Below are 27,673 nucleotides of genomic sequence, written 5' to 3' on the forward strand. Positions count from 1 at the left end.
TAGGGCACTGAAACGGCAATTGAAACAGGACAACTTGTGCATTTTCATGTAGCTACACCTGCGAGTGCTCTTGACAGACAGTACATTCTTGCGTAAAGAGGATCCGCATAGATATAACCTGTAGTCTGCGTAAACTGCTATAACGTTTAACATACGACTTCAGAGAGAACACATACAGCTCAAAAGGACTTGAAGCTCTTTACCCGGCGACGGCTGAATGCCCCAAACTGCTGGGCAGCATCTCAAGGCATGGGTTAATTAGTCCCGGGGCAGTCTGAATATGTGCAAGAATGTATTGACCATCAAGAACACTTGCAAATGTAGCAACATGAAAAGGAAAGGCACAAGTTGTCCTGTTTCAATTGCCACCTACTACGGCTGACTTCATTTCATTCTTTTCTGACTCAAATAAATGTGTGATGCGCTTCTATCCTCGTTTCACCTTGTTATCATCAGCAATGGTGTAGAGCATCGCCACTCAAGGAGATGAAACTTCACAATCACAAAATAAAGTTGTTTTATCCTCGTTTATTTCGTCTCGAGTTGATACAGCATCATTGCTGACCCATTCGGATGCACAACATCATTCTTAGATGTCAACGCGGCCATGCCTCGAATATCGCTGAGATTACCGATATCATCGAGCATATATCTCACATAAGCAACACAAACAATCGCAATCCCGATAACAGCGTGTTTGGAAAGCAACGCCCGTCTGCCTTCGAGGCGTTTGAGCAATAACGGACACCCCTACACGCGAGTGGAACAGTCAGAAACGCGCTCTCCCAATAGCTCAGTTGAATCCCACTAGGGTGTCTCCTCCTTCTTCGCCACGCGAAGCGGCGTTCAAGTTAAGGTTGCGGGGAGCTGTACATGTGTTCAACTTCGCTGCTCTCAAACAAGAGACACGTTGCGCGAGATTACCGATAGAGAAGCCGTTTCGCAGCACCCTTGGGTCACACATTGGTAGAGAGTCACAACCGGTCACATGTACATCTATAAGTCTATGTGCGCGAACGATAAAACTTACAAAGGGAGCCTAAGTGTCATAGTATACCGACATACACCGTAACCGTAACCCTCGTGAAGTATCCATATGACATGACTTCAGAAGACACGACGACAGTTTCATTCGCCTACGCGTCCAAACCGGTGAAGTTTTTGCTTGGACCGAAAACCGTTAAATAAATTTTTCGGTTTCCCTCCTGAGCGAAAAAAACGTATACGGTTTCGATTCCGTTCCGGTTCGCACCAAAATAGCGGTTTTTTTCGGTTCCGGTTTTCGATTCGTTGAAGTGGGGCGTTAGGTGAAGCCAACTTTCAAATGGTGACGCCTACCAAAGGAACATTTTTCACGCTAGAAATCGGACCTGCATGCAAGCGTCTACAAACCCGACGTGTTTTGTTTACTTCACCAGTAAGACGCGGAGCGGTCGCGCGATTGTCGTAGTTCGCGCGTGTGCGGCTCAGGTCCTTGATTTGCACTTTCGCAAGCCCGGTTTACGGGTTTTATCGGGTTAAACCCGAACCATTTTGATGTAAATCGGGGGGTAAAAACGGGCTTTATCGGGTTTTACCCGAAAACTGAGGACCCTAGGCATAAACAGTATCGCTCATGGATTAGATTGGACCCAAGTGATCCCCACTGAGCAAGGTGCGTGATATATGAGAAGACTGTTATTGTCCCCACAATCGGCAAAGTCATCTGGCGTGTAAATGCACAAAGTGCCTCTGGTTTTAAAACATTCAAGCAGCCTGTAGGGAGCATGACCTATAGTTGCAGCCGCTGAGCCACCTTGTGGACAATGAATGTAGCATCCTCCCACTTCTCTTCTGTAAAGGTGCTGTCACACTGGACCAATATGACAACAATACGGCGCAGACGGAAGACAGACATTGTCACCAAACTTTGTCTTGCTAAACAGTGCTCTCACACTGTGCCATTTGACAGCAACAGACGCAGGTCAACAAAATGTTGCTTCAGTACGACAGGTGTGGATGACAAAATTGGCAGACAGACAGTGTCTGATGACATGTCGGCGACGGTTTGAACATTGCTCAAAATATATCGCTGACAACTGACACATGGTGCATGAAAAGTTTTTTTCTTGTTGTAGGAAACTTGATTTAATGTGCCATGGACAATTGAGAAACAACATTAAATGGTAGAGCCGGGAACCTGATTAGCAATCCAGTCACGTACTTGTTTTGGTAGCATCATTTATAAAAACACGTTACCAGTTATGCAGGAACATAAAATACTGCAACAAACTCGACTTAGGGGAACGGTTGAAGGAGAGCAGTAAGATGGAATAAATAGAGCTTCCGGTCAGAATGAATAGCACTTGTGGTTAAAACAATTGCGGATGCAGAGTCCGATTGTCTAGAAGTTGAAGCTCGGGGTCCCCCACTAGGTGGAGCTTCGAAGCATAGATGGAAGAGTTATAAAGAAAGTACTCGAAGCACCTTTGACAAATCGCAAACCAGAGTGGGGTCCATGAAGGCACACAACACGTATGACAGATACCACAATCTCACTTCACCTGACGCAATCCCAATACACCACGGAAAGCGGCACATCCTCCGCTGTAGCTGGCCCGATACCAACTGAAATTGTTTTCGGGTTTCATATCCCGAACAAACATCGTACTGCAGAGCCTATGACGGCAGCTTCCCTGCGATCACAAAGGGCCTGCTTTCAGACGGGCATTGCAAGGCCGTCCAAGGCTAACTCAAGCCGGAGAGACACAGCGCCAAGGGAAATGAGACACACTTGTGGCCGTGTTTTAGAATGATTGATCAACTCATTGACAATTAACCACAACTAAGGCAGACTTATTTTTTAAAGTATATTGCTCGCTGATGAGGGGCCGTACTTTTGCCAAAAGGCTGGTTGTACGATGCCATGTTGAAAGAAAGGACAGCACAGCTTGTCGCTGCCATTCACTGTTCTAGGCTCGTTCATCCGCAGGGTCTGCCGAGAGCAGCAGTCGATGACGGCCAACACACAAATGTCTGTAGGCCATCTTTTGTGACTAGTTCGTGGACAAGGTGTCTTTGGTAGTTGGCCAAAGAGATTCTATCGGTTGTCGGATCAGTATGAAACCGCCTCAAATGTTGCTAATGTTTTCCAACAAATGTTTTCGTATAGTGAATTCACCATGAGCTTCACTTGTGGTGGGGGAAAAAGAGTGTACTTTCGACGTCATGGTCTGTGGCTCCCACAAAACGTGTCACTCAATTATATATATAAAAAAAAAAACTACAACACCTAGAATCATGCGGTCAATGGCATTTGTTCTCCCTAGGTTTTTGCCACCTCCTGAGGTGAATGTCATGTAACGTAACTTTAATTATGTTACAACTGCGAACCGAGGTCGGGGAATCTGCCAAGTAAAGTGAAGAGCGTGTCTAATTTACTCAAATTATTAGTGATTGACAGGGATATTCAGCAGCTATCCCATTGGAAAAAATAGAAGAACATCCTGCTCTACGGAGCTCCGCTCCCAGAGGATAGAGCACGACAAATTTTTGCAGCGCGATCTTTGTCAGTTTGTCCGACGAAAGGAGATTGGAAACCCAGCCCACATCATCGCAGAAAGAAGTAACACAGGCATGGCTTATTGCGCCTGACTTTCCTTGGGATCATGCTTTCCCTCTCCCTATTTCAGGAACTGTCACCTTTTCTACAATCACTCTGTGGGCTGGGTTTCAAACCTCCTTTCGTCGGACTGAGATATTTGCGCTTAAAAAGTTGTCACACTTTATGGTCTGGTGCTCCGAAAAGCATGATGTTCGGCTATTTTTTCTGATGGATAGCTCGTGAATATCCCTGTCAATTACCGTGAATTTGAGTGAATGCTGCACGTTCTTCATATTGCCGAGTTCTGAACAGTTGTTGTCCGGATTACACCTGCGCCTGGACATCGAATAAAAGGCTCGGATTTCGGAACTGGTTTGATGAAATTCGGGTATGTGGCAACCCAGCTAGCAAGTGCTCCATGCACCATGAAAGGCCGGTTGAAGCAGGAATGAAGTGCAGTTTGTGATTGTTAAAAGAGCATTGTTGCAGCAACTTCACTATGACAGTTTCATGAGCTCGCAGTGGGGTAGGTGCTTATGTGTTTAGAGAGTGGAACGAGTCAGGCAGCACGTTGTGTGGCCCGCATTGAAGCTCGGTATCTGGTGGTGAACATTTCACAACAGGACTCTCACTTTGTTTCGATCATTTCGTAGAATATTGTAAATGACACTTTGTTTGCTCCAAAGATGTATAATCATTCTTCGGCATTTCAGTGATGCGATTGCACTAAGCCATTTTAGAGCGAAGCAGGAAAAAAATCTGTTTTCAACCAACAAAACGGTGCTTTAGAGCAGATATGCTACATCATTATTTGCAGTCATATACACTTTATTTTTAATATGCTTTCGGAGAGGTGATGTGGATGTGGTCACTGAATACGAAGGCCAACTCCTTGTAGCAATTGTAATGTGTTGCAATCAGTTGAAGTAGCTTATGTGTAATGACAAAACTGAGACCAGGATTTTCAACAATAGTCGCAAATGGTGACAGGGTGCTGCAAAACTTTGAATATATCGAGTGGAGTGTAAATCAGAATTGAATATAGATCACTGCGAGGAATTTCTCATTGGTCATTTTTTTGCCTATATTTTGCAGCTACAGTACCAAATATATACGAGACAGAAAGAAAATGCCAAAGCCAGCTTATTGGTGGCAAAAGTATTATGCGTGCTTTTAAAACTACTGACATCTTTTAGTTACTTCTGCACTCAGTTTGTCCACTGTGCTTTCACACGTCGCTAAAATCACATAGGGTGACATGTTCAATATACATTTCATGTTTCTCGTTCCTCAACGCCAACTATTGTATAAGTGTTTTTTCTTTGTTTTTTGTTGTGGAATTAATTTTCACGGTTACCGTGTGTTCCCCCAAAATCGTGAATACTATAAGTTCCCGCGAACGTGACCGTCGATATGACGGTCAGAATGGAGAAGGAAATTTGCAAGTGCAAACAAGTAAGAACAACAGTAGTAGATACCTACTGATTACACGATATTTGAATGTATTTTGTATGCACATTAAATCACACTGACAAATTATTGTTCAGACATGCATACCATATGGGGATAAATTCCAAATCCAGATCGCATCAGAGCTGGGTGCTACTTGAGCAAAGTGTATGTTACCAAGAGCCATGAAGCATGCAGCTGCTTCAGGATACGAGCTTGCAAGTCCAGCTTTGTTAGAGACTGGCCTGGACTCCCCATCGAGCTTTGGACGATGCTCGTGTACCAGTGCACAGGACAGTCTTTCAGTTCCTTTTTCAAGATGCTGCTAAACACTAAATCATATATACTAATAGATTGTATGCCGTTCACGGGATCGTTAATTTACATGCCCAAGAAATACTTCTCGCACCACTGGCATATCAAAACGCGAAAATATTTTCCATAAAAAAAAAAAAAAAGGACACTTATACAGTAATTGATGGATTGAACAGTAATTGAACAGATTCAGATTTAGAGCTGAAGGGGGTCAAACGACTTAATTTAAAGGCACTGGAAAAAACAACTTTGATATTATAGTATTTAGTGACAGCAAGAATGTTGTGAGCAACTGCAGGGAAATAGGGAATTACCCCCCTTCATCTCTAAATGAGGCACAGGAAGCCTTTTGTTCCTTGCAAGCAGAACGTTGTGTATTCTATTCCCCTTGAGTGCAGCTTTGTGTACGTTGGCCAGACGCGCCGGTGCCTCAATGACCGGATTAGGGAACATGCAGCTAATGTTGAAAGAATGGCCGGGTCTTCGGAACTGGCAGATCATTTACGGGATTGTAAAGCTTCCAGCCTTGCTTCAAGGACACTACAGTGCTTGCGTGGGAACCCTACGCACACCGAAGGTTGTTTCGGGAATCCTTAGAGATTGCCACCAGGGGAAACGTAGTTAGCAATGCGTCTTTTATCACTCTCGCACCCCTTCAAAGATTTTTAGCTTTTAGGTTGAGATGAACCAATAAATTTATTGCTGTGTCTGAGAACCTACGTGTGTCTGTGTCTCTCGGTCTTCTTCATGAATCTATACCAGCTAGCCTGCACACTTTCCCTTGTTTCACAAGTATAACTGTTTTTATGCTGGGTTACCTGATTTGTCTCTTTTATTGTTATGCCTGAAAAGGGCACAGACACAACAAAAGCGAAATTTGCAACAAAATTATTTGCTGTTGACATGATGGGGTGACAACTCAAATGTTTCTGTGCTAATCACATTAATATAATTAGTAGTATATGTAGTTTTACCATGCAAGGTTGGTCTGCTGAGGTGGCACTTTGCATAGAGCCTGTAACAGGGGATGTCAGACTTTGTGAACCCAAGGAATCCGTTACGTTTGTTGGAATAGGAAGAAATTCCCCCAACATATGATTGTCCCACAGAGGACAATATGCTAAAAAATTACTTGTTGAAACAATAAAGCTGATGGTTCTGCAACATTAATACAATAGTGACATGTTGATTTTACGAAATTAATGGAGATCAATATTTCTTTCGTTGTACAGAAATTGACTACAGTCGATTTTAGAAGACTTGTGTTGCGGATTTTGGAAAAGAGGTAACAAAGACGTGTATATGCATTAGAATCGTGGTTGTATGATCACTTTTTTTGTCAAGTCTGCTCCAGAGCGTTGTGTGTTACGTTCTGTTGTAGTACAAACACTTTTCTGGATCAGTATGAATGATATGAACAGATAAGCTGCTTTGCAAGCCACAAGCATCACTCACACATGTGCCGGAAACAGCACATCATGGAATAGCTGCACAGCATCAGCAGTCTCCCTCTCAGGGTACCCAGACAGAATGCGGCTCGGTTAACTCTAGCCCGATCATTTTTGCCTTACTGACAAAGTATGGTGAAGGAGAGAGACAGAACACAAGTATTATAAAAAGGAACATACATTTGTCGCTGCACTGTAGCAGCACAAGCCTTTTTCTTGTTCCTTTGGATACATGAAAGGGGTGCAGCACTAAATACTGTTTCGGAAATTTCTTTCGTTGGATTGAGATAAGTGTTACAATTCAAACGCATTGTTCCCTATGGCAGCTTGACTGAGCAGGGAATGCCATTATTTCGTTATATCGCAGACTTAGTTGTAACGAGATTCAACTGTATGTGCTAAAACCTCATTCTTGTAAAGAGGCATGAACCCAATATATGCACCCTGGATTCTCCGGTCTGCAAACTCCTGGTCTAGAAACAGATGGTTATTTCTGCTAGATGTTACCTTGTCTGAACCTGAGGTATCTGTCGTGGGTGCGTAGCTATTCATGAGTATTCATAATAGTATTTTGTATTGAGGAGTGAAGCTAACTGGTACAGTGCTTGACAGCAGTTTACGGAACACACACCGGCTCGTTCCTTCCTCAGTGACATGGTAACAGCAAATCGGATTGTGCGGACCTAGGCATGTGCCCGGGTCCAGTTACCAACAGGTCTCATAATGCTCCACTTGTGTTAAAACATGATTTCATGTTTGCTTTTTATGTCATGTTGTTTCAGTCATAACATCGGTTTAGTATTTGCTTTTCCATCAACATCAGCTGTTGCCCAAGTACAGTGGAACCTCGTTAGCGCGTACCCGCATAAGCCGTAGTTCCGGTTTAGAAGTAGTCATTCGGGTTCCCCGACCGAACACCCATTGAAGTCAATGCATTTCATGACCGCTTTACACGTAGCATTTCTTGACGCCTGTGTCGCTTATCGCGTACCATTTTCGTTGGTCTGTTCTTACGAAACCGGTCCTTGCGAACGCCGGGGGGGGGGGGGGGGGGGGGAAAGCCTGTCGGCTTCTAGAACACGTGATTGTTTCCGTAATCTTCCCCATATCTCCCCTTTCTTATCTGTAATCTCCTTCTTTCTGGGCGAAAGAATGGGGCTCATGACCTGGCAAGGTCATGCAGGACCACATGTCAGCTTAGGATCTTACTTTCTTGGGACGCTGCCAGTAAGCGTACGTGTTGTGCGCAGAGCTCGGCGTTTCGGGCCTTCGAAGCTCACTATCACAATTATCTGATAAGGCGTGAGATCGGGCCCTGCTACGAACTCACGTGAAGGTCGACTTGGCGTATCGGTGAGTAGCAGGGCCCGATCTCACGCCTTATCAGATGATTGTGATAGTGAGCTTCGAAGGCACGAAACGGCGAGCTATGGTTGTGCGTCGCTTGTTCGTTCCTGCTGCAATATCGTACAATGGCCAAGCCTCACGTTTTGAGCGTAAGGCACGTAAAGGAGAAGGTCGCAACATCAGCCGAATTGACGGACTACGACATTATCGCCGCTGTTGCTCCCGAAACGGCGTCCAACTCTGATGGTGACGAGGACGACGTGCCCCGTGCCGAGGCCGGCGCATCGCTCACCAAACATCACGGATTTCTGCGTTTGAGCGTGAAGTAAAGATCGTGAATTGGTGGCTTCTATAACGGCATGCGTTTTTCGGGTTTCTGGTGACGATAAGTGACATAATTAGTAAGTTTCGGTTATGACGTAGTACCGCTTTGCACGTACTTTTCCCGCGTCCCCGCCAGGTACGCGCTAACGAGGTTCCACTGTACTAAATTTTGGTCCCTCTACCTTTAAACAGCTGCAGGCCCAAAGTACCTTATATTGCCTTCCTGCTTCTCAAATATGTGTGCCAAATATTTGAAATATGACTCGAGGAAGTGAACTATCTCAGAGGGTGCCGCTGCCAGAAGCACACTGTTGTGGAACACCTCCCCAGGTGGGGCTGTACTCTTATGACAACCAGAGTCATTTATAGGGACAGTTTGGCCATTAGGAGGATCCTAACGAAGAACACTTGAAGCGTGTCATGCAACGTCACGGCTAAGCAACCTTCCTCCATTGTTCTCCCATCGTCAGCCGGTTGCTGACGCCATATTGATGCTGATCGTTTTTTTTTTTTTTTGCGATGCACGGAGCGAAGACACGTGCATACACAGTCCTTTGAAAGCCCCCGTTATCACAGGCGGCTGTGGGTCATAAGCCGGTTATTCCTGTAAATTACATTCAGCGCGTCACAAAACTGTCGACCAGCTGGCAGACAGCATCAAAATGGTGATGGCTGATAAGTGGATTCTGCTTGGATCCAGGAGTTTTGGGTGGTGCGATGACGACTCTGACGTCAAAATAGGCTCTACCCATGAGGCGGAAGAAGATCAGAGAATGGTGACAACCTCATGTTTCATGAGCGGGTCAACAATAAAAAGTTTAACTAGAATGCAGTGCCCAAAAATACTGGGGAAGATATCCCACATGGGCACCAAAACAAATAATGTGCTTCATTTTTATTTATTCTCATCACTACAGCAATGACACTCGAACAAAAGGTGATGTTATGACTAAGATGCGTAGAATGTTGCAGAAGCAAGCTCTAAAGGAGGTCTGTGTTTCTGCCAGACACACATTGCAGGGCCCAACGTCAAATCCTTCAAGATGTGCACGACAGACACCTGCAGTTGAGGCCACTCGTAGAGGTTTTCACGGTAAGGCAACAGACCTTTGTAAGTGCGGGGCTCCTCCAATATGTTCGTGACCAATACACACGATATCAATTTTCTGCCGACCACACACACATATATATATATATGAAATGATGTTCTAATGGGAAATGGAGTTGAGGTGGGCAGAGCAAGGTATGGCATCGAGGACACACCAGTCCGCATATGGGACACTCGCAAATTTACCCCAGACACCGATTAAGACACTGCTGCTCACTCAAACATTCTTATGTACAGTTGCTACAGGTCCTCCTGCAACCAGTATGGGAAGTGCTAGTCCTTGTGGACCGCTGCCAATGGATGCGCGAACAACCAGGGAACTACATCACCAAAGTGGTGTGCGTCTTCAATGCATGTCACTCCCCGCGCAACCTAGCCATGGTGGTCTTGAGACGGTCTCACATGTCAGACTGAGCCATGTAGGCTTCCAGCTCAGCATCCAGGTGGTTCCTTGTCTTGGCCATGTAGGCATCCAACTGGGAGTCAAGCTCATCACGACTTGGCAGGCGTCCTCGAGCTCCACCGCGGCCGGTCCGTGCTCCTCTGCGTCCACCACCTCTGCCCATCCGGCGGCTGTTCTCAGGGTTGCGTCTGCATTTGGGAAAATGTTCACCATCCATTCTGGCCAATATGCAATAAAGACTACAAGCACATTCAGCATTACTGTTCTACGCATATTCCTACAGTACCAGGTTATTCTCAGCTGCCTGCTTGTGTTGCAGCTGTGGTAGCAGGTAGTGGTACCTGCGTAGTTCACCTCAAATCTTCTACATCCCATAAGAATATCCGATGTGCTCTACAACCAACAATTCCCAATCCATACAAAAAATAGTTGAGCCACATTTGTGTCTGAGATTTCTAACCCCCAAAACAACACCCCCAGCAAGCTGGGGCAATCAAACAATGCCTTTGGTGCTCTTGTCATGGAATAATTAGCTGCGTCCCTTTGCACAGAAGCATACTTTTTAATATACCCACTTTTGGCAGTCCTAGACATGGTGGCGTCACAAAATATATCATCTTCAGCTTAGAATCAACAAAACGTTAGTGCACGTCCGCACATTATTGTTAGTTTTGGGCTGGATCATAAGCAAGGACGGCGTTTGGAATGACAATTCAAGCATTTGTTTTAAATTTTATTTTGAGTTCCGAATTCCTATTATTCTCGGGCAGAGGCTGCTTGGCACAAGATGTGCTTGTTTTCCAGTCAACCGCGCAAGCCAGTCAACGTGAGCAGATCAGCGTTTACATCTGGCAAGAGGGTTGTTAAGTAACGGAGTATGTGTACTTGATTGATTGATTGTATTTAATGTGCCCACAAACAGCCGTGGCCTTTAGTGTGGTGCACGAAACACAATACATATTCTATATATAACAGGGAACTACACATGCATAATGCTGGCTAAATAATGATTCCGGGATAACTAAATTTAGAGAAAGATATACTATCGAAATGTCGCACGATCAGAACCATAGTCATTATACATTTTCAGTAACTGACACAACTTAGATAGAAAAGACTTAGATACTTTTTGTGTATCTTGAGTGAAATATCAGATACATTTTCATAGAAGTACTTTTATTTGGAGCCTAGTTACTTTTCTCACTAACTTTAACTCTTTTTCAAAGCATTGTTCCTCATTAAAAAACATGAGCAACATCCATCATCAACAAGTGGTGCAATTCAGGCAATCTGACCTGAGTGCTTTGCAGTCATTCCTATTCTAAAGTCCATATGTCTGTCTTAAACATGACACTGGGTTACAAAGTCGTGCCATGGCTCCAGAAATTTAATGGTTCATATCTGGGGTGTTCAGAATCCATAAGCAAAGAAACGAATGAATAAAAAGCATTATGTATCATGATTACAGAGCTGATTTTCAGGCATAAGCCTGTTTGTCAGGAGATGTATAGATGCTGCCTTTGAATGTTCCAAGCACAAATCAGGTCGAGGGAGGCCCATTAGTACCCTAATGTTGTGCTATTTCTTGGAAGAAAAAAAAAGGACCGATAAGTGCCTTAGATAGGTACTTTACTTGCTGCTTCCTGTTTATTTCATAATTTTTCCAACAAAAAAGAAAAGCTGGTAACTGTAGCACGGTTATCTAAAAGATAGCAGACTGTCCACATGTAGCGAGCAGAGGGCGCTCAGGTTGTGCCTATCGCAGTGTGTAACCTACTTAAAGGAAAACTAATAAAGATACGGGGTTCTTCGGGACGGGTTCCCGAGCAGGCAACACACGTGTCGTGTCACTTCACTACATGGTGTCAGAAGTGGGCGGAACACCATGCCGCACACGGACGTAGAAGACGGTACGTTAAGTAGTAGGGTTTCAGGATTAGCCCTTGCCCCACCACCACCTTTCAAATTCGCCAATGCGGGAGAATGTCCTACGTGGATACAGCAGTACACCAAGCACAAGAAGAGGCAAAAGTACGAACAATACTTTATTGTATGGGACCTCAAGCACGTGTGATTCTCACATCAGTTTGTGACAGAGGAGATACTCCTACAAAATTTGATGTGGTAAAGGCCAGCTTCATCTCGTACTTCGTACACCCTGCAAATGAGGTTGATGAGGGTTCCCGCTTTCACAGAAGGGTTCAGTTGCCTGAAGAATCAGTAGACGGCTTTTACACATTGTTACGCAACATGGTAAAGAAATGTAATTACCAGTCCGCAGAGCTACAGGATAGACTAGTGTGAGACCGATTTGTAGTTGGCTTGAAAGATATGAGGCTCTCAGACTTACTCTGCAGAAATCTCAAGTTGACCCTTAACGAAGCCTTAATACAAGCATGTCAGTTTGAGGATGCAGAGAAAGAAAAACGTGCTCGTGAAAATGAATGGGTGGAAGAGCAGTCACTTAACGTAGATGTCGCAAAAATTCGCAAGAACACAAAGCAACCAGATCACTCATGCAAGTATTGTGGTCGCGGACAACACAGAAGGGCAGACTGTCCGGCTCAGAAAGCAAAATGTAATTTTTGCGGTAAGACAGGGCACTTTCAGTCAGTGTGCCGCGCCAAGAAGCCAAAGTGAAAAGACCTGGAGACATTGGAGCTTCATGCTGTTGAAAGCGTTGCTGCTCGAGCAAAATTTGTTAACATAGAAGTGAATGGACACGAATTGAACTTAAAAGCAGATTCCGGGGCAGAAGTAACCGCTGTACCGGAGTCTTATCCGTGGCTTCCGAGAACGTTCGATAACGAAGAATCTAAATTGATCGAACCAGGAGGGATCTGGCTCTTTTATGGCTATGATGATGTGGAAGGGGAAATCTTCGAGACAGAAGGTTTACGTTCCACGCCACTACTGGGATTTCAGCAATATAAGCACTGGAAGTTGTAAAATTTGTTGACAGCCTACAATTGGAAAGAGACCAGCGTCTATTCACTGGACTGGGAGCTCTAAAAGAAGAGTATGCGATTCGACTTGGACAGGATGCCGTTCCGTTTGCGCTCAGTGGCCCAAGGCAAATTCCAATCCAGAAAGCTGTCAAAAAGGAACTCGACAAGCTAGAGGCAGACAGGGTAATAAGACGTATCAACGATCTGACATCGTGGTGTGCAGGACTGGTCATTGTACCAAAGCCGAATCGCAAAATATGGCTGTGTGTGGATCGAACTCAGCTGAAAATCGGGAAAGGCATGTAATGCCAACGGTCGACCAAGTGCTAGGACTGCTCGAGGACGCAAAGGTCTTTTCGAAGTTGGACGCAACAACGGGTTTTTATCAAGTGAAACTGTCCAAAGAAAGTCAAGAGTTAACAACATTTATCTCTCCGTTTGGGAGATACTGCTATCAGCGTTTGGGCTAACATCTGCGCCTGAGTATTTTCAAAGACAGATATCAAGAAAGCTGTTGTTTCCGAAGATATCAAGAATCCTGGAAGGTCAGGAGGGTGCAGCAAACATGATAGACGATATCTTGGTCTACGGGAAAGATCGTAAGGAACACGATGAAAGGCTGCAACAGGTTCTTCTTCGCCTCAGAGCAGCGGGAGTGACTTTGAACCGTGACAAATGCTGTTTTGGCGTGACTTCAGTAAAATTTCTAGGAGTCTTAATAGATGCGAATGGCATTTGTCCGGACCCGGGAAAAGTTAGAGCACTCCAGGACATGCTGGCACCAACAGACGTATCGGGAGTTCGTCGGTTCACGTTGAAAGGTTTTTCCCAAGTAACTGCTCCGATTCGTGCTCTGTTGAACAAAAATGCAGAATGGACTTGGGGACCACAGCAGAACGCAACATTGCAACAGCTGAAGGAAATGCTTCCCTCAGAGCAGTGCGTAGCAAAGTATCACCCTAACTACCCTACGGTGATAACTGCAGATGCCAGTGCTTTCGGGCTTGGGGCCGTATTGCTACAAGATCAACCTTCAGGAGAGCAGAGAGCAGTGGCCTTCGTTTCCAGGTCGTTGTCTAATATGGAGCAACGTTACAGCCAGACAAAGAAAGTGGCCCTAACAGCTTCGATGAGTACGTCCGGGATCTTCAGTTCAATTTGGCAACGGATCACAAACCATTACTACAACTTCTGGGAAGCATGGAATTAGACTTGCTGCCGCCAAAGATACAGCGATTTCGAACAAGCTGATGCGGTACCAGTACAAAGTATTTCATGTTTCCGGGAAGCTGCTGGCGACAGCAGATATGTTATCACGAGCCCCTATGGGAAAGCCAGAAGGAACTGGGAATGCCGACGAGTGGTTTGTTCAAGAAATTCTGAAATCTGTACCGTCGGGTCTTCCGGTTAATTTGCAGCGCATCAAACAGAAACAGGAAGCAGACGGTGAGCGTGAAGCACTTAGAGCTTTTTGTGAAAAAGGATGGCCACAGAAGAACAACATCCCAATTCACTTAATGAAGTACTGGAAATCTAGCGGTGGACTGTCAATAGTGAAAGGGATTTTACTCAAAGGACGCAAGTTTTTATTTCAGAGAGCCTTCGAAATGACATGTTGAGCTTAATACACGAGGGCCATCAGGGCATTACAAGATGCACATCGAGAACTAGAAATGCAGTTTGGTGGCCGGGCATGAACAAACATATACAGACTATTGTATCTAACTGCGAAGTGTGTGCTTCAACAAGAGTGCATCCCAAAGAATCGTGTAAATCTACTCCCACCCAAGACAGGCCTTGGAAACTTGTGGGAATTGACTCGTTTTATTTGAACGGACAAGGCTTTTTGCTGATTGTTGATTATAGGTCCAGGTTTCCTGAAGTGTTATCGCTTTGGAAAGTTACGTCTACTTCAGTGATCAAAGCACGTAAAAATGTGTTTGCTCGCTACGGCATTCCTGAGGAAGTTCCAAGTGACAACGGACCTCAGTTTGTGTCGAACAAATTTCGCCAGTTTGCAGCCGTGTATGGATTCAACCATGCAGTCCCCGGTACCCTCAATCAAATGAGGAGGTAGAACGCATGGTTAGGACTGTGACCTGATGATCCCTTCCTTGCTTTGTTAGTTTTTCGTGATACTCCAGGAGTGTCTGCAAGCCCTGCGCAGCTGTTGATACAGACAAGGGTGCCGCTGTGCAGTTACGTCCAAGTTGGCCTTCACAATGGAAGATCGCACAAACAGAGCGTACAATGAAAAAGAGGCAAGCAAGCAATTTCAACTGTAGGCATCTGACAAGAAATCTTCCAGTCTTGGGCCCGGGGGAAGACGTCTGGATTACAGTTGCAGCGAAATGACCACGATCCTACGCTGTAGCTACGAAAGAGGGGACCTTGGAACAGAATCGTCAGTACTTGGTGGCATTCAGCAGAGACGGAGACCAGGCAGAAGAGAACCAGCAGCCTCCATCAGAGAAGTTGGAGCTGCGTCAACAAATGCCGGGAACTAGAACAGCAGCCAAAAAGTGAAAAGCAGCAGGGAGGCCAAAGAGTGTCAAGGTGGGGGAGGATAATTACTCCAAAGAGACTGACATACACTTGAAGTGTTTAAGGTGCTTTCAAGTAAGTCGTTCTGTATAAAGAATGAGTATCAAGAAAGTGTATTGTATAAACGTTGTAATTTTATGAATGTATACTTGTTTGTTAGGCTGTTATTCATCTGGTAGGGGGGATGGTCCGCATGTAGCGAGCAGAGCGCATTCAGGTTGTGCATATCGCAGTGTGTAACCTACTTAAAAGAAGACTAATAAGGATACGGGGTTCTTAGGGATGGGTTCCCGAGCAGGCAACACACGTGTCGTGTCGCTTCACTACAGTAACAGCCGAGGACACACTTCGCCGTACTATATTCGCCTGCATCCCATGCGCCAGACGCCTGCTGCACTCACATCAAACATTTGATTGAAAAAGTAACCTTTGAAACTCAACAAAGTACTTAAATTAGTCAAATACACATTTTAGATAGTGGTTGACTACAGTAGTTAGTTCCAAAAAGAGCACCGTAGTTTCATGCGTATTGGCTTATACACAATTTTTTTTTGTGAGTGGCTCTACGGCTTACCTGATGACTGTTTTTCCTTCGTATTTTCCCCATACCCATTTTAACGAAAGTGTCTAATGTTTTCTGGAACAGCACCGCCCTGCCAATGCACGAACAGGCAACAAAGCGCAACAGGGGTGCGTTCATATTCAAGCAGACAGACCTTCCTCCACGCAGCTTTAATGAAAGAGGTGAGAGTGATTCATGTCTTCTGGAAGACCATTGACCCGTCGATCCAGAAAAAAAGCGTGCAACAAGGGCACAATCCAATCTTAGTAAAACACTAGAACTGACCTCCTTTGTTGTACACCCCAGGAATGTGGACCATAAGGTTCATGGCTTTCTCTACGGTCTCGTCGGAAGACACACAGGATGGGTTGAATACTGTATAAGAGGTTAAATTCGCGGGCTCAATAATTAGCGAATTTGTGAGGACCCAGGATCACCCAATTATTCGCGGTGTGTCGACCCTGAGTCTTTGCGGCCCTCCACCTTGGTAATAACCCTCTGCATTTGTCTTCCTTTTGAGCCCTTCTGACTGAGAGGGATGTGATTGGCATTCAAATGTAATGCGGCAACTTTTACAAAGGCAGATCTACGTGGCAGTGTGCTTAAACCCATACGCGCTTGCTGGATGATCCAGGCTTACAAGGAACTGGAATCATGGGATGCCAACATCCGTGTGGTACTCGTGAAGGCTCAACCACTGTCTACTCTTGCAGCGGAGAAGAACTGAACACTCTGTGAGGCAATACAGTGTAATAGCGTAAGAAACCGCGTACATGAGTTGCCCCACGTCAAATTTCTAGCATATTTCATTGGCATATTTATCAGTCATTGGTTCAAATATTTTGCAGAACTCGCAAATTTTGCGAAAAGTAGTTCCTCACAAATATTACTACTTATACGGTAAGTGATATCAATTTTAAATTATTGCTTTTATATCTGCACCACCGGTTTACCACACAAATCAGCCGTGTCATTTTGCCCGTGGCTTATCTGCCCCAAAATTTTCAAAAAAAGTTTGGGTGAAGTTATGGTAGTTGCTCACAGTAACTCAATCAGTTATAATTAGTTACTTTACAGCTCTGGTGGTAATGCTCCTTCTGTTCCAGATGGTATCCCTCACAAGTACACGTTTGTAGAGGCACAGACCAACAAATTGGTTGACGTCGTAAGGTCGTTCTCGGCATGTAGGACAATTTGTAGTGACAGAATTTGGAACACATTGAAATTATGATGGTTTTCTACTGTCTTCATGCTCTGAATAAGATGATGTGTTCACAAAATAAACATTGCCATGCGGCTAGAGCAGTTTTGTGGATGCCAAAATCCCCGTACTCTTTTTCTTCCTACTTTTCTCTCTTGCTGACTGTGTGGAACCTTCGCAAAAGTTACTTGAGTTATAATACAGCATATTATTTCTAAGTTGCAACTGTCAGTGCATGCGGTAGAGTGGTTGAAATATGGCAGTCGCCAAAAACTCAGACAGTGGCGGGACAGAGTGGTACGTTACCGTAAAGCAACCAATGCTGACGTCATCGCTCGTAGTGCATTATTACCGTACCTATTCTGAGAAAATTCGTGCCTTTGGTTCTCTCTCTAGTGCCTTTTTAGTGACACCTAAGAAGCATTTTTTGAATGCCTTAAAATCCTCTCCCTAGTCATTGCATGTGACTCAAGGTGCTTTATTGTAATGCAACTACTACAACGTATTCTCTGCGATGGGGTATCTGATGCCGTAGCTCTGATACCTTCAAACCCATTTATATGTAACTGTAGTTGAGATACTTCTTAAAAGTCACTTTAATACAACATCAACACATGATCAACACTGCATTTACTCTGTTCAGTGTTGCCACCTTTTCTTGGTGTCAAATAGCGAAATTCAGGTTAAAAAGCCCTATATCTAAAGTAGATGCGTAATTATGCCAAAAGTACTGTCGCGTAGCTCCAATGATTGATACTATCTCTTGCTTCGATTAATGCTGCATGTGGTGAAGTGGCTTTCATCACCGCAAGCACCATTTTGCAGATTTCGCATTTCATTTGCTTCGTTATCTTGTTTTCAGCACATGCCACAAAAGTTGTGATTCCGATGCTGGTTAAAATAACTCACACTACACTTTATTGCATTGCTGAATTGAAGATCACTTTTACGTGATGAATTCAATCCCTACTTTTTGTTTTTTTGCCAACATAAACATCAAAATTTAGCTTAAAACAGACAGCTGATTCGTTGATTTCATTTCGACTGATTAGATTACTAATTAGGCTAAGCGCAGAAGTTTCCTAAATGTAGGTACATTAGACGGCACTGTAGTAGGCTACAGTATAACGAGGCGAATGCACAAGATCCAGGACTTACGAGTACTGTGCCAGTGTTCCCAGAGAGTGAAGTCGACTGCTGTGTACAATGTGTTTGTGATATCGTAAGAGCTATATCATAGGTTTGGCAGCTGCTGTTGTTTTCCCTTCATCATTATTGCAACCACCATAGTTCCCTTGGGTGTCGTAGCTGGCTCCACAAGCCATGGTCAGGGATGGCCGAACAAATCCAGCCCTCTTGAGTTTTATACCTGATTTCCATCTGCAAAGCCTACCCTTAATGGCCATTTTCATTCCATTACAGGGACACAGTGTGAGTGCCATAGGACTCCCATAATATCTAGAAACCAAGGGGTGCATCTCAAGATGTCAGCCGCTATGATAGATACAGCAGGCCTGGCATGTTACCAATGTCTCCTACAAATTCCATGGACAGTTTCTTCAAGTCGCAGCACAATGTTTAAACCGTACGATACTCGTTCCCCACGGAATAAGACACACACGTGCTCTTTGCACACAGCATGGTACACGGAGCCCAGCAGAAGCAAGCACGACTTGGATTGGACTGGATACCATGGCGCCGAATGTGCCTGGTCTACACGCGTGAAAAGGCTGTGGCCAAATTCGGCCGAATCCAGAATCTCAATCATGGTGCCTCCTGGACTTGGACGCTGGGAGGAGGTCCTGCCTCTGTACAACTCATTTGCTCTCCCTTCCAGCCTCTCTCCTTATGATTTCTATGGCGAGCATGTACTAGATCCCATGATGTCGACAGAAAGACTGAGCATTGCATGTGGAAAGTGGAGAGAATGCCATTACAGTAAAAGCTCGTTAGTTCAAATTTTTGGCTAATTCCAACCAACCACCGTTCGTCCACACTGCATACATGTATAACCCATTACTTGGCACAAAAAATTGCCTCTGCATGCAGAATTTCCCAGTGTCATCTCAGTTTTTCTGGAGAGAGAATGAGAGATATGCGAAACTTGGCTTCTTAGAGCATTTTTCGCACCACCTTAAGGATACATATGCCAAGTAGTCAAAATATTTGTGACCCTCAGATAGGTAGATGAACACTTCTCCCTTTCCACAGCACGAAAAGAGTTGCGGTATCTCCATAGCTTTGGCGGCTCCATGTGGAAACTGCAGGGGTGGTCAGAGGCTAACCACTTAGCCTTAAACAGATGCTGAGGAACAATGTTTGAGGTGCAACATATGGCGTGGACTGGCCCAGCCCTGAGCTGAGGAACCTTTCAGGGTAGTGCAAACTAGACGTAACCCAGCCTTCCAACTTGCCACTGCCACCAGAAATTCCCCAATAGGCTGCGTCTTCCATACCTCAACTGACAGCTGCGTAAGCGGTCTTAAGTGTACAATGGCCTCGATCTCTGTCAGTACAGTTTGCAACTGCTTCTTGGAAAGCCACTTACGGCTATGCCGCTCTTACAGAAGTGAGTGTCACCACCTCATCCTGCTAACACACTGACACAGATTCTGCAAACAAGAGAGAAGCTTCTTAACCGGTATTGGAGGCAGTGGTCCCGTGACTACCTGATGCAACTACGTTCGGCAAAGCTTTGTCGCTCTGTAAAGACTATTAACCTTCAACATAACAAACTTCTTCCACTTGCAGACCATTGTCTTTAACACTTCTTCTAGCGTGCCTGGATTTCTGTCTCTCAATGACATGTTACATGCCGGTACAAACCTGAATTTGGACATTGTGTCTTTTAGGATGAACCGTATTGCCCTGATGGCAGACATCAGAAGGCGTTTTTACAGATTATACTGCATGATTCCTCCAAGCATCCCATATTGCTGCCACCAGCATCTCAAGCATGGTTCTTACGTCTCATAATCCTTGAAGAGCACCTGATGATGTCGCATGCTGGTGTACAGGAGACGCTTCATCAGCTCAGAGAGGATTACTGGATAATCAAGGGTTAACAATCTGTTAAATATGCCTTACATCACTGTCTCTTCTGTCAGCGTTTGAAGACTCTCACGTGCATGGAGCAAGAAGCACCTTTGCCAAAGGATAGGGTTACTCAACAATTTCCTTCTGAGGTTGTAGGGGTGGACTCTGCCGGCCCATTGTACTCCAGTGCAAGCGAAGGACACCTAAAATCGTATGGTGCATTATTTACATGGGCAGTGACCAGAGCCGTACACCTAGAGTTGGTCACCGATTAGCCGTATGTCATCTTCCTCATGGCCTTCAAAAGGTTCACATCGCATCAGGCCCTGCAAACCAAGGTTTACTGACACTTTTCGTCACTTTTAAGAAGGTGGCAAAGGAATTTCTTGCCATGATGTCCTCACAGTTCCAAGCTGTGCAGGAGTACACAGCCCAACGTCAAATTTCGTGGGAGTTGATTGCTGACAGCACGCCAAGTACGTTCTCTAGAGTCTTCCTATATTAACTCTATGAACCCGAAGACACGATGGTTGCTGCTCTCAACTGCGTGTAATACCCCACAGGCTAATTTAGTGTCATTTTTGTCAAGTACACTTGGACCAAGTGAATGTCAGTTTAACTACGTGCGTGCTACATGGCTAAAAGGAGCAATGAGGAGCAATAATTTTTCTTTGCAGCTCACACCCCGCTAATTTCATATCTCTTAATTCGAAATTCCGGAAGATTTGAAGGATTGCTGTGGTCCCATCTTCGTGTGTTGCAACTTGACTGAAAAATTTGTGGAGAATGGGGGAATTAACCCTGTACCCCACTTAATTTGTAAGTTTCCTATCATCATCTACCATTGGTTTCCAACCTACAATGACAACCTGCCTAAAAAACCCATGTGCTTTCTCCCTTGCTGACTATGCTTTCCCAGCCATCAATCATGTCTTGCAACCTTCTCGTTCCTTGCGCTTCCTTGCATCCCTGCTGTGCTGCCATTATGGATTATCGAAGCATGTTCTGGCTTGCTTTCGTGCTCTTGTTGAGATCCACTTCCAAGTCCACTAGCCCACGGGCTGTGGAGACAGCCTGCGGGTGAAGTATATGACACTAACGCTGAATGAAAAAAAGTGGCGATCGACGCAGCCACGAGATCTGCAATGTGCTCCTGCTGGAGATGGAACCTCCGAGGAGGGCTTCGTGACTTTTGAAGAGTATGCCAGGATAGAAGTCACTCTCAAGTGGGACATCATTCTGAGTACGTCTCGCGCAAATGAACAGAGTGACGACTGTAGCGATGAATCTGCATGCTTGCTGTTGGCTTAAGCTTCCGAAAACAACGGCGTGCATGCAGATTCATCGCTACAGTTGTCACTCTGTTGAGCGATATGATAGACTCGTAGTCCATCCTGAATAAACGGTGACACGCGATGCCATTTTTGAAAGCGACAAAGATAAGTGAGTTCTTTGGCAAATAAATATATTTTTCTTCTCTACGTGCAGAGGTTAATTCAATTTGAATGCCTGCTCAATTTCAAGTTTTTTTCACTGCCCAGACAATGTGGAATGAATGAGGTTTTACCAGTGATGGCCACTAACTACAACTGCAGAAGTTTAAAGGGACTATCGCATCTGTCCCGGATGATTCCGAAACTTTAGTGCCATTTTACTCCGCGTTCATCACTGATAATAATGCCGAAACCCAGACGCAAATTGGTGGTGTTGTTCCTGTGTAGTTTGATATAACAATGGCAAGAGCAGACGATGCATTCAGGGTTTCCCTCTCTGGAAACATCCCACGGACGAGGCCAATCACTGCGCGCCCTTTGACGTGGAGGAGACCAATTATGGAGTGGCTGGAGGGATCTTGGTAGCCTTGGCGGCCGACAGACAGGCGGGCGAGCAAGACGGAATTCTAGGGGACGGCGTCTTCTCTGTGATCGGCTCGCGAAATGTTGTTCCTGGTTAGCGCGAACGTGTTCGTACAGCCAGGAGCGTAACATTGTGTTTCACGCAACATGGTTACGTCAGGACTCACATTGGTAAGCGAAAGTCAGCATATTTACTGATGACTTCTCACTTAGCACATTGAGATGAGAACGCCAAGCAGACGACCTCGGAGACAATCGCCTCCGCTGTGCTCCCATTCGTGTGTCTGCCTTACGTCATCAGCATGCTGGCTGCAGATGCAATGCAAACCTTTAAAACTCGTTTATTTCATATGTAAGATGTTTCCAGAAGAGAAATTTGGCCAAATTAACTCAGAAGTGTTGACGAACATTACCCTATTGGTATCATACGTGCGTTCCCGGATGAGATAGTCCCTTTAACTATCACTACAGTAAAACCCGTAGATAACGATATGCCCTGTAAAACGATGGTTGATTATTTTTACCGTCAAAATATACATTGTTTCTATGGGGAAACGACCCGCACACAGTGATGAAGACCGCGGTTCCGAGTACTCGTATAACGATGTTGGATGCTGTTCTGTGCGCGTAGCCTAGTGGTGATTTTCGACGCAATAAGATACAGTAGAATCTCGATTATATGAATCTTATGGGGTAGCAGAAAAAATTGGTGTAATCCGAATTTCGTATCAAAAGAATTAAACAAAAATAAAAACTCAGGCAAGAAAATAGACAGCGACTATTCATTTTCCAATATCGTCAGTGGAAGAGGTCGGTGGGAACGCTTTTATGTCCCCGTATTTGGCCAATGCTGCTAAATTCGCCAGACGATTCAAAAGGCAAAGCACGTGCTGTCCACCCGTGAGTCGCGCAACAGCGTTCTAAAGCGAGCTTCTCCTAAAGCACGCAGGCATTAGGTGAAGCCGACTTACAAAATGGTGACTTGTAATATTGCCAGAAGTTTTCCTGATATGTTCCCTGGTTCCCTCCATGAGTTCTGGTCGCTGTTTTCCCAAGCCAGTGTGATGTCACACAGCTTCCTGTTTTTTTTTTAAGCATCTGTTTCTTTTTCTCTTGCTACACGCGGGGTGGCTCGCGACTTTTCGAGGACGCACTATTTAGGTCAACCCTCGTGTAACGATGTACCCCACATAACGATGGAATTTGCGATTACCGTCAATATCGTTATACGTGGGTTTCACTGTACTAACTACTTTGCGATGGAGTGGTTTAGCTAGTAGTTCAACTACCTTTCAGGGGAGTAGCTAAAACTACTTCTTTTAACTACTGCAATGTATTTTACCTACATCTATAACTACACTAAAAGCTTGTTAATTTGAATTTCATGGGGACTAGAAAAAAGTTCGAATTAACCGGAGTTCGAATTAGCGAATGTACAAGAATATGGAGACGTACTCAGCGCCGGCAATACCGGTAGCGGCAGTTTATTTTAGAAAAAAGTCAGTGATCATGCTCTGCTTCTTTTCCTTGAGCACAATCGCTGACAAATTTTGTTCGAGCGCGTGAAGATGACGCAGCGAGCTTTCTTCGTTTTCTTCACAAGAGAAAAAGAGACGCGCAACGTTGAGCGCCTCCATCACCTGCGACGCAGACGGGCGCACTGGTGGGTCCTCCTCGTCATCGTCGTCGCAAATGTCCGTTGCCGCGTCCTCGCTGCCGACAACCTCGGAAATGATGTCATCGTCGGTCAGCGCGCCGCACACAGCCACACCACAATCGGCATCGACGTAATCACTGAAGTTCACATCATGGAGCGCCTCAGGCAGCACGTCACTGACATCCTCACAGGCCACCTCCGGCGCTGCAGCACTGTCAGAAGCCTCCGTGTCAGCAACAACAAATCCGCAATGTCTGAATCAATTCGAGATCGTTGCCGCAGTAACCTGTTCCCACGCTCGAGCTAGCATATGCATGGAAGAGAGCAGGTTAACAGTGTAACTTCCTGGGCACAATATCATGCGCTCCAGGATATGCCGCCTGTAGAAGGACTTGACGTTTTTGATGATACCCTGGTCCATCGGCTGCAGGGCTGCTGTCATGTTGGCAGGCAGGAAGGCAAGCTCAACTGACTTGAGCTCAACATCCACCTTGTGAGCGGAACAATTGTCCACAATCAATAGCACGCGCCGTTTCTGCAGCTCGAACTTTCTGTCAAGCTTCTTGAGCCACCACTTCACCGGTCATCCACGCCTTCGAATTCGATGTGTATTCTGTAGGAAGGGTGCGAACGTTCTAGAAACACCGTGGCTTCGACGACTTCCCGATGACAAACAGCGGAAGCTTTTCCGTGCCACTCATATTGGCTCCAAGCAGCACAGTCACGCGTTCCTTGCTCCTCTTGCCGCCTGCGCAGTCGTCGCCCTTGTACGTTATCGTCTTTTCCGGCAGAAGTTTGAAAAACAAAGCGGTTTCATCCGCGTTGAAGACGTCATGTGGGGAATACCTGGCCAGATAGTCCTCCAACTGCCCTCTCTGCCACGTGCTGTACGTTTCCTTGTTAACTTCTTTAGCTTCGCCACTGATTGTCCGGAAAACCAGGTTATGCCTTTCTCGGAAGCGCTGAAACCAACCTTCAGATGCGGCGAAATCAGCGTGGTTTAAGCGAAGCACAAAGTCAGTTGCCTTCGCCATGATGATTGGACCGCTGAGTGGGATGTCTCTGCTTCTCACGTCCTTTATCCACGTGAGAAGGGCACGCTCCAAGTCCGGGTGCTTAGCAGTCCTTAGACGTTTCCTGTCGGAAGCAAATGCTTCGGCTTCGTATGCCTCTTCAATGGTTCTTCTGTTTCGAACATAGGTAGACAACGTGCTCCTTGGGATGTTGTGCTTCTTGGCTATCTCCAGCTTCGATAACTTGCCTTCGTCGACTTCACGCAGAATCGAGATTTTGTCTTTCAGCGTCTTGGCGCAGTATTTTCCTCTTTCCGACGACGGCATGACGAATGCAAAACCACGTGCTCCCGCGCGCACACACACAAAAAAAGAAAAATGCCGACGAACACCGTGGGGAGTGGGGAGGCTCGACGATCAGCGGCGTGGAAACAGTAGCAGCAGCACGAGAGATCACGGGACAAGAAAGAAGGAAAATGAAGAGGGCAATCTCTTGTTTACGGCGACGCCTGTCCGCCGCCGGGTCCGCCGCCGGCAAAAACTTAGAAATCCTACTTTTTTGCGCACGCGTGAGGTGGCGCTCAGTTCGAATTATCCGCGGCAGGCGCGTTTCGCGTGCGAATTAACGAGCGGCGTTTTACATGCGTGTCTATGGGGAGTTGGCGGGACCGTGAATGCTGGTTCGAATTATCCGATAATTCTAATTAACGAGTGGTGAATTAACGAGCTTTTACTGTACTTAACGTTGTCCATCAACACCAATCCCTTGTAGTGTTCCTGGACACCTAAATATGAATCACAAGCAGTGATAATGATATTTAAAATATACACTTGTGCCTACGTCGTTTAATTCACATACTGTCGTAAAATCCACTGCCTGTCTCTCGTAAATTATGCTCTGACAAAAGAGCTTGCTGCGGAAATATTTTCTACAGAGTGAAAGCTTATGCTATAAAGGTACGTACAACATGCGATGGACCATGTACGAAATTGACACTCAGGCTCCTTCCTCACAGATCAATGCGCCACACACAAATATTGTGGTGGCTGCCGATTGCGCCACTGTGGACTGTAAAATATTTTCGCTTAGCCACGATCATCGATCACGAAGCCATCCATCCTATGCGGTTTCAATGCAAATTCATGCGTATGAGGCTTCACTGGACAAGCATTAAATGTGAAGATTTAGTACACATGCACGGCACAATTGCTCTGCACCTCCGTTCTCATCCAACAAGTAGCTCAAGGTAAAAGTCGGAAGCATAATCGTGTTGTAAAGCTTGCGGCAATATCTGAAGTAGTTGGCACCTGCAGTAACCTAACTACTGTAGTTAACTACTCTGTTTTACGATAGCTTTGCACAGTAAACCATTCCACTCTTCCTTAATGATTACACGCAGCTTGCCAGTCAATATCTTTCCCAGTTTCTTCTTGAAAAAACGGAGTCCGCTTATACGTGGGATCAACCTATAACCTGGTGTATACGGTAAGCCTACAGGCAGTTATTGATGACTGACAGTAAGCACAATTAAACTGAAATCCAATGCGTGGATAAGAGAAAATGATCCCAGAAAACAATTTCAGCAGCATGAACACAGGTTTATACATAAGGAAGGTTTTCACGTTTTATGCTTTTGAAAACTGGGGGTTTGAATCGGGTTTCATTTCAGAAGCCATAAAATAGTGTAAAATTGACCGATACCGGGTCGAATATTTAAACAGAGCACTTTTCGCATTTTAGATTAACACCGGATGCGGAACAGTCATGCTGAATGTGCAATGCCTAGCGTTCTCCAGTGCTTGTACCAACAATTGCACTTGCCAAGTTAGTTCTCAGGGTTTTACCTGAAGTGGCAATGATGCAATTCTGGGGCAAAAACGATTTTTACACTAAAACACACTGCCCTACTCATACATCATCAATATGAGTGTAACAAGAGGGCAACCCGAGGAAATGTCACTTGCTCTTTAGGACAAAACGTGCTTTCTTGCCTCATTTGCCCTCCTAGGGTGTTGCCATTCCGAGGTGTCCTGTACAAGTTCCTGTTGAATCCACGTCCTGTAAGGAAAATAGTCATAGCTTTAATATTACATAAGAGACACACATTTGCATTTTTAACTGAACCATAATCACAGTTTTGATTTTCTAGAAGTCTGATAGTGCTCAGTGCTTACCCCTTCGAACTTGTCCTCCACCATAGCTTCTCGCTCCTGATGGTGGAGGTCCATTCCGGTACCCCAGTCTGGATCTGAGCATGGGTGATGTTCCTGCAGTGTTCCTGGCCGCATAAGAAGACACTCCTCCACGTGGTCCAAGGCGGTTGTGGAGGGGAACGCCTCCTATGCCCAGGCGAGACTTTACACCCATGGGTGTTACTGCACCATTTGTGGGACCCAATCGCTGCTTCAGGCTCCGCTGCAAGTTTCAGGAAAACACATTGGGTTTCACTGTACATTTTGAAGAAGGATTTCAAAACTCCCTTCCACAGAAAATGTGGTACGCTTGCCAATGGCCATCAGCATCGACCCCTTGCGTAAATTCAGGTAATCCAAATGCATTATTTAAACCTGGTGAATGATACAAGTGGAATGTTTCCCCACTTCTAATGTTTAGTATCATCTTTTAAATTAATTTCTCGTATACATTTTGGCTCAAGCCCACTTGTGTTTCTTGGACTACGTTGTCTCCTGTAAACTGGGGACACCATAGAACAGACACTCATAGAGTGGACTCTCATTAATTCAAACTTGAGGGTGCCAGTATATTTGTTCAAATAAACCAGAGTTGTAACCCACGGGAGATGCTCTCCTGGAAGGGGGCTTGGGCACGTTTAGCGATGCACTTAGAGTTGTGGTACTGGTGTCACTAAATGCATTTA

General features: G+C 45.2%; 2 protein-coding genes across 4 annotated transcripts in view; one reads left to right on the forward strand and one right to left on the reverse strand.

Annotated features, from left to right (window-relative positions):
- LOC135376578 (methyltransferase-like protein 25B) overlaps positions 1–10,232 on the forward strand; it is a 45,026-nt gene extending 34,794 nt beyond the window's left edge. Inside the window, exons 9-10 of one of the 2 annotated variants that reach the window (XM_064609112.1) lie at positions 9,474–9,559; positions 9,812–10,232. In XM_064609112.1, coding sequence (XP_064465182.1) covers positions 9,474–9,559; positions 9,812–9,988 — 263 coding nt within the window. In that variant the 3' untranslated portion in view covers positions 9,989–10,232. The remainder of the gene's footprint in view (positions 1–9,473; positions 9,560–9,811) is intronic. The other variant, XM_064609113.1, reaches the window with a different exon arrangement.
- LOC135376580 (chromatin target of PRMT1 protein-like) overlaps positions 9,347–27,673 on the reverse strand; it is a 31,465-nt gene continuing 13,138 nt past the window's right edge. For both annotated transcript variants that reach the window (XM_064609115.1, XM_064609114.1), the window contains 3 exons: positions 26,970–27,210; positions 26,787–26,853; positions 9,347–10,165 (listed from right to left, as the gene is read on the reverse strand). In XM_064609115.1, the coding sequence (XP_064465185.1) occupies positions 9,973–10,165; positions 26,787–26,853; positions 26,970–27,210 (501 nt within the window). In that variant the 3' untranslated portion in view covers positions 9,347–9,972. The remainder of the gene's footprint in view (positions 10,166–26,786; positions 26,854–26,969; positions 27,211–27,673) is intronic.

Source organism: Ornithodoros turicata, unplaced genomic scaffold, assembly GCF_037126465.1.
Source record: "Ornithodoros turicata isolate Travis unplaced genomic scaffold, ASM3712646v1 ctg00001161.1, whole genome shotgun sequence".
NCBI lineage: Eukaryota > Metazoa > Arthropoda > Arachnida > Ixodida > Argasidae > Ornithodoros > Ornithodoros turicata.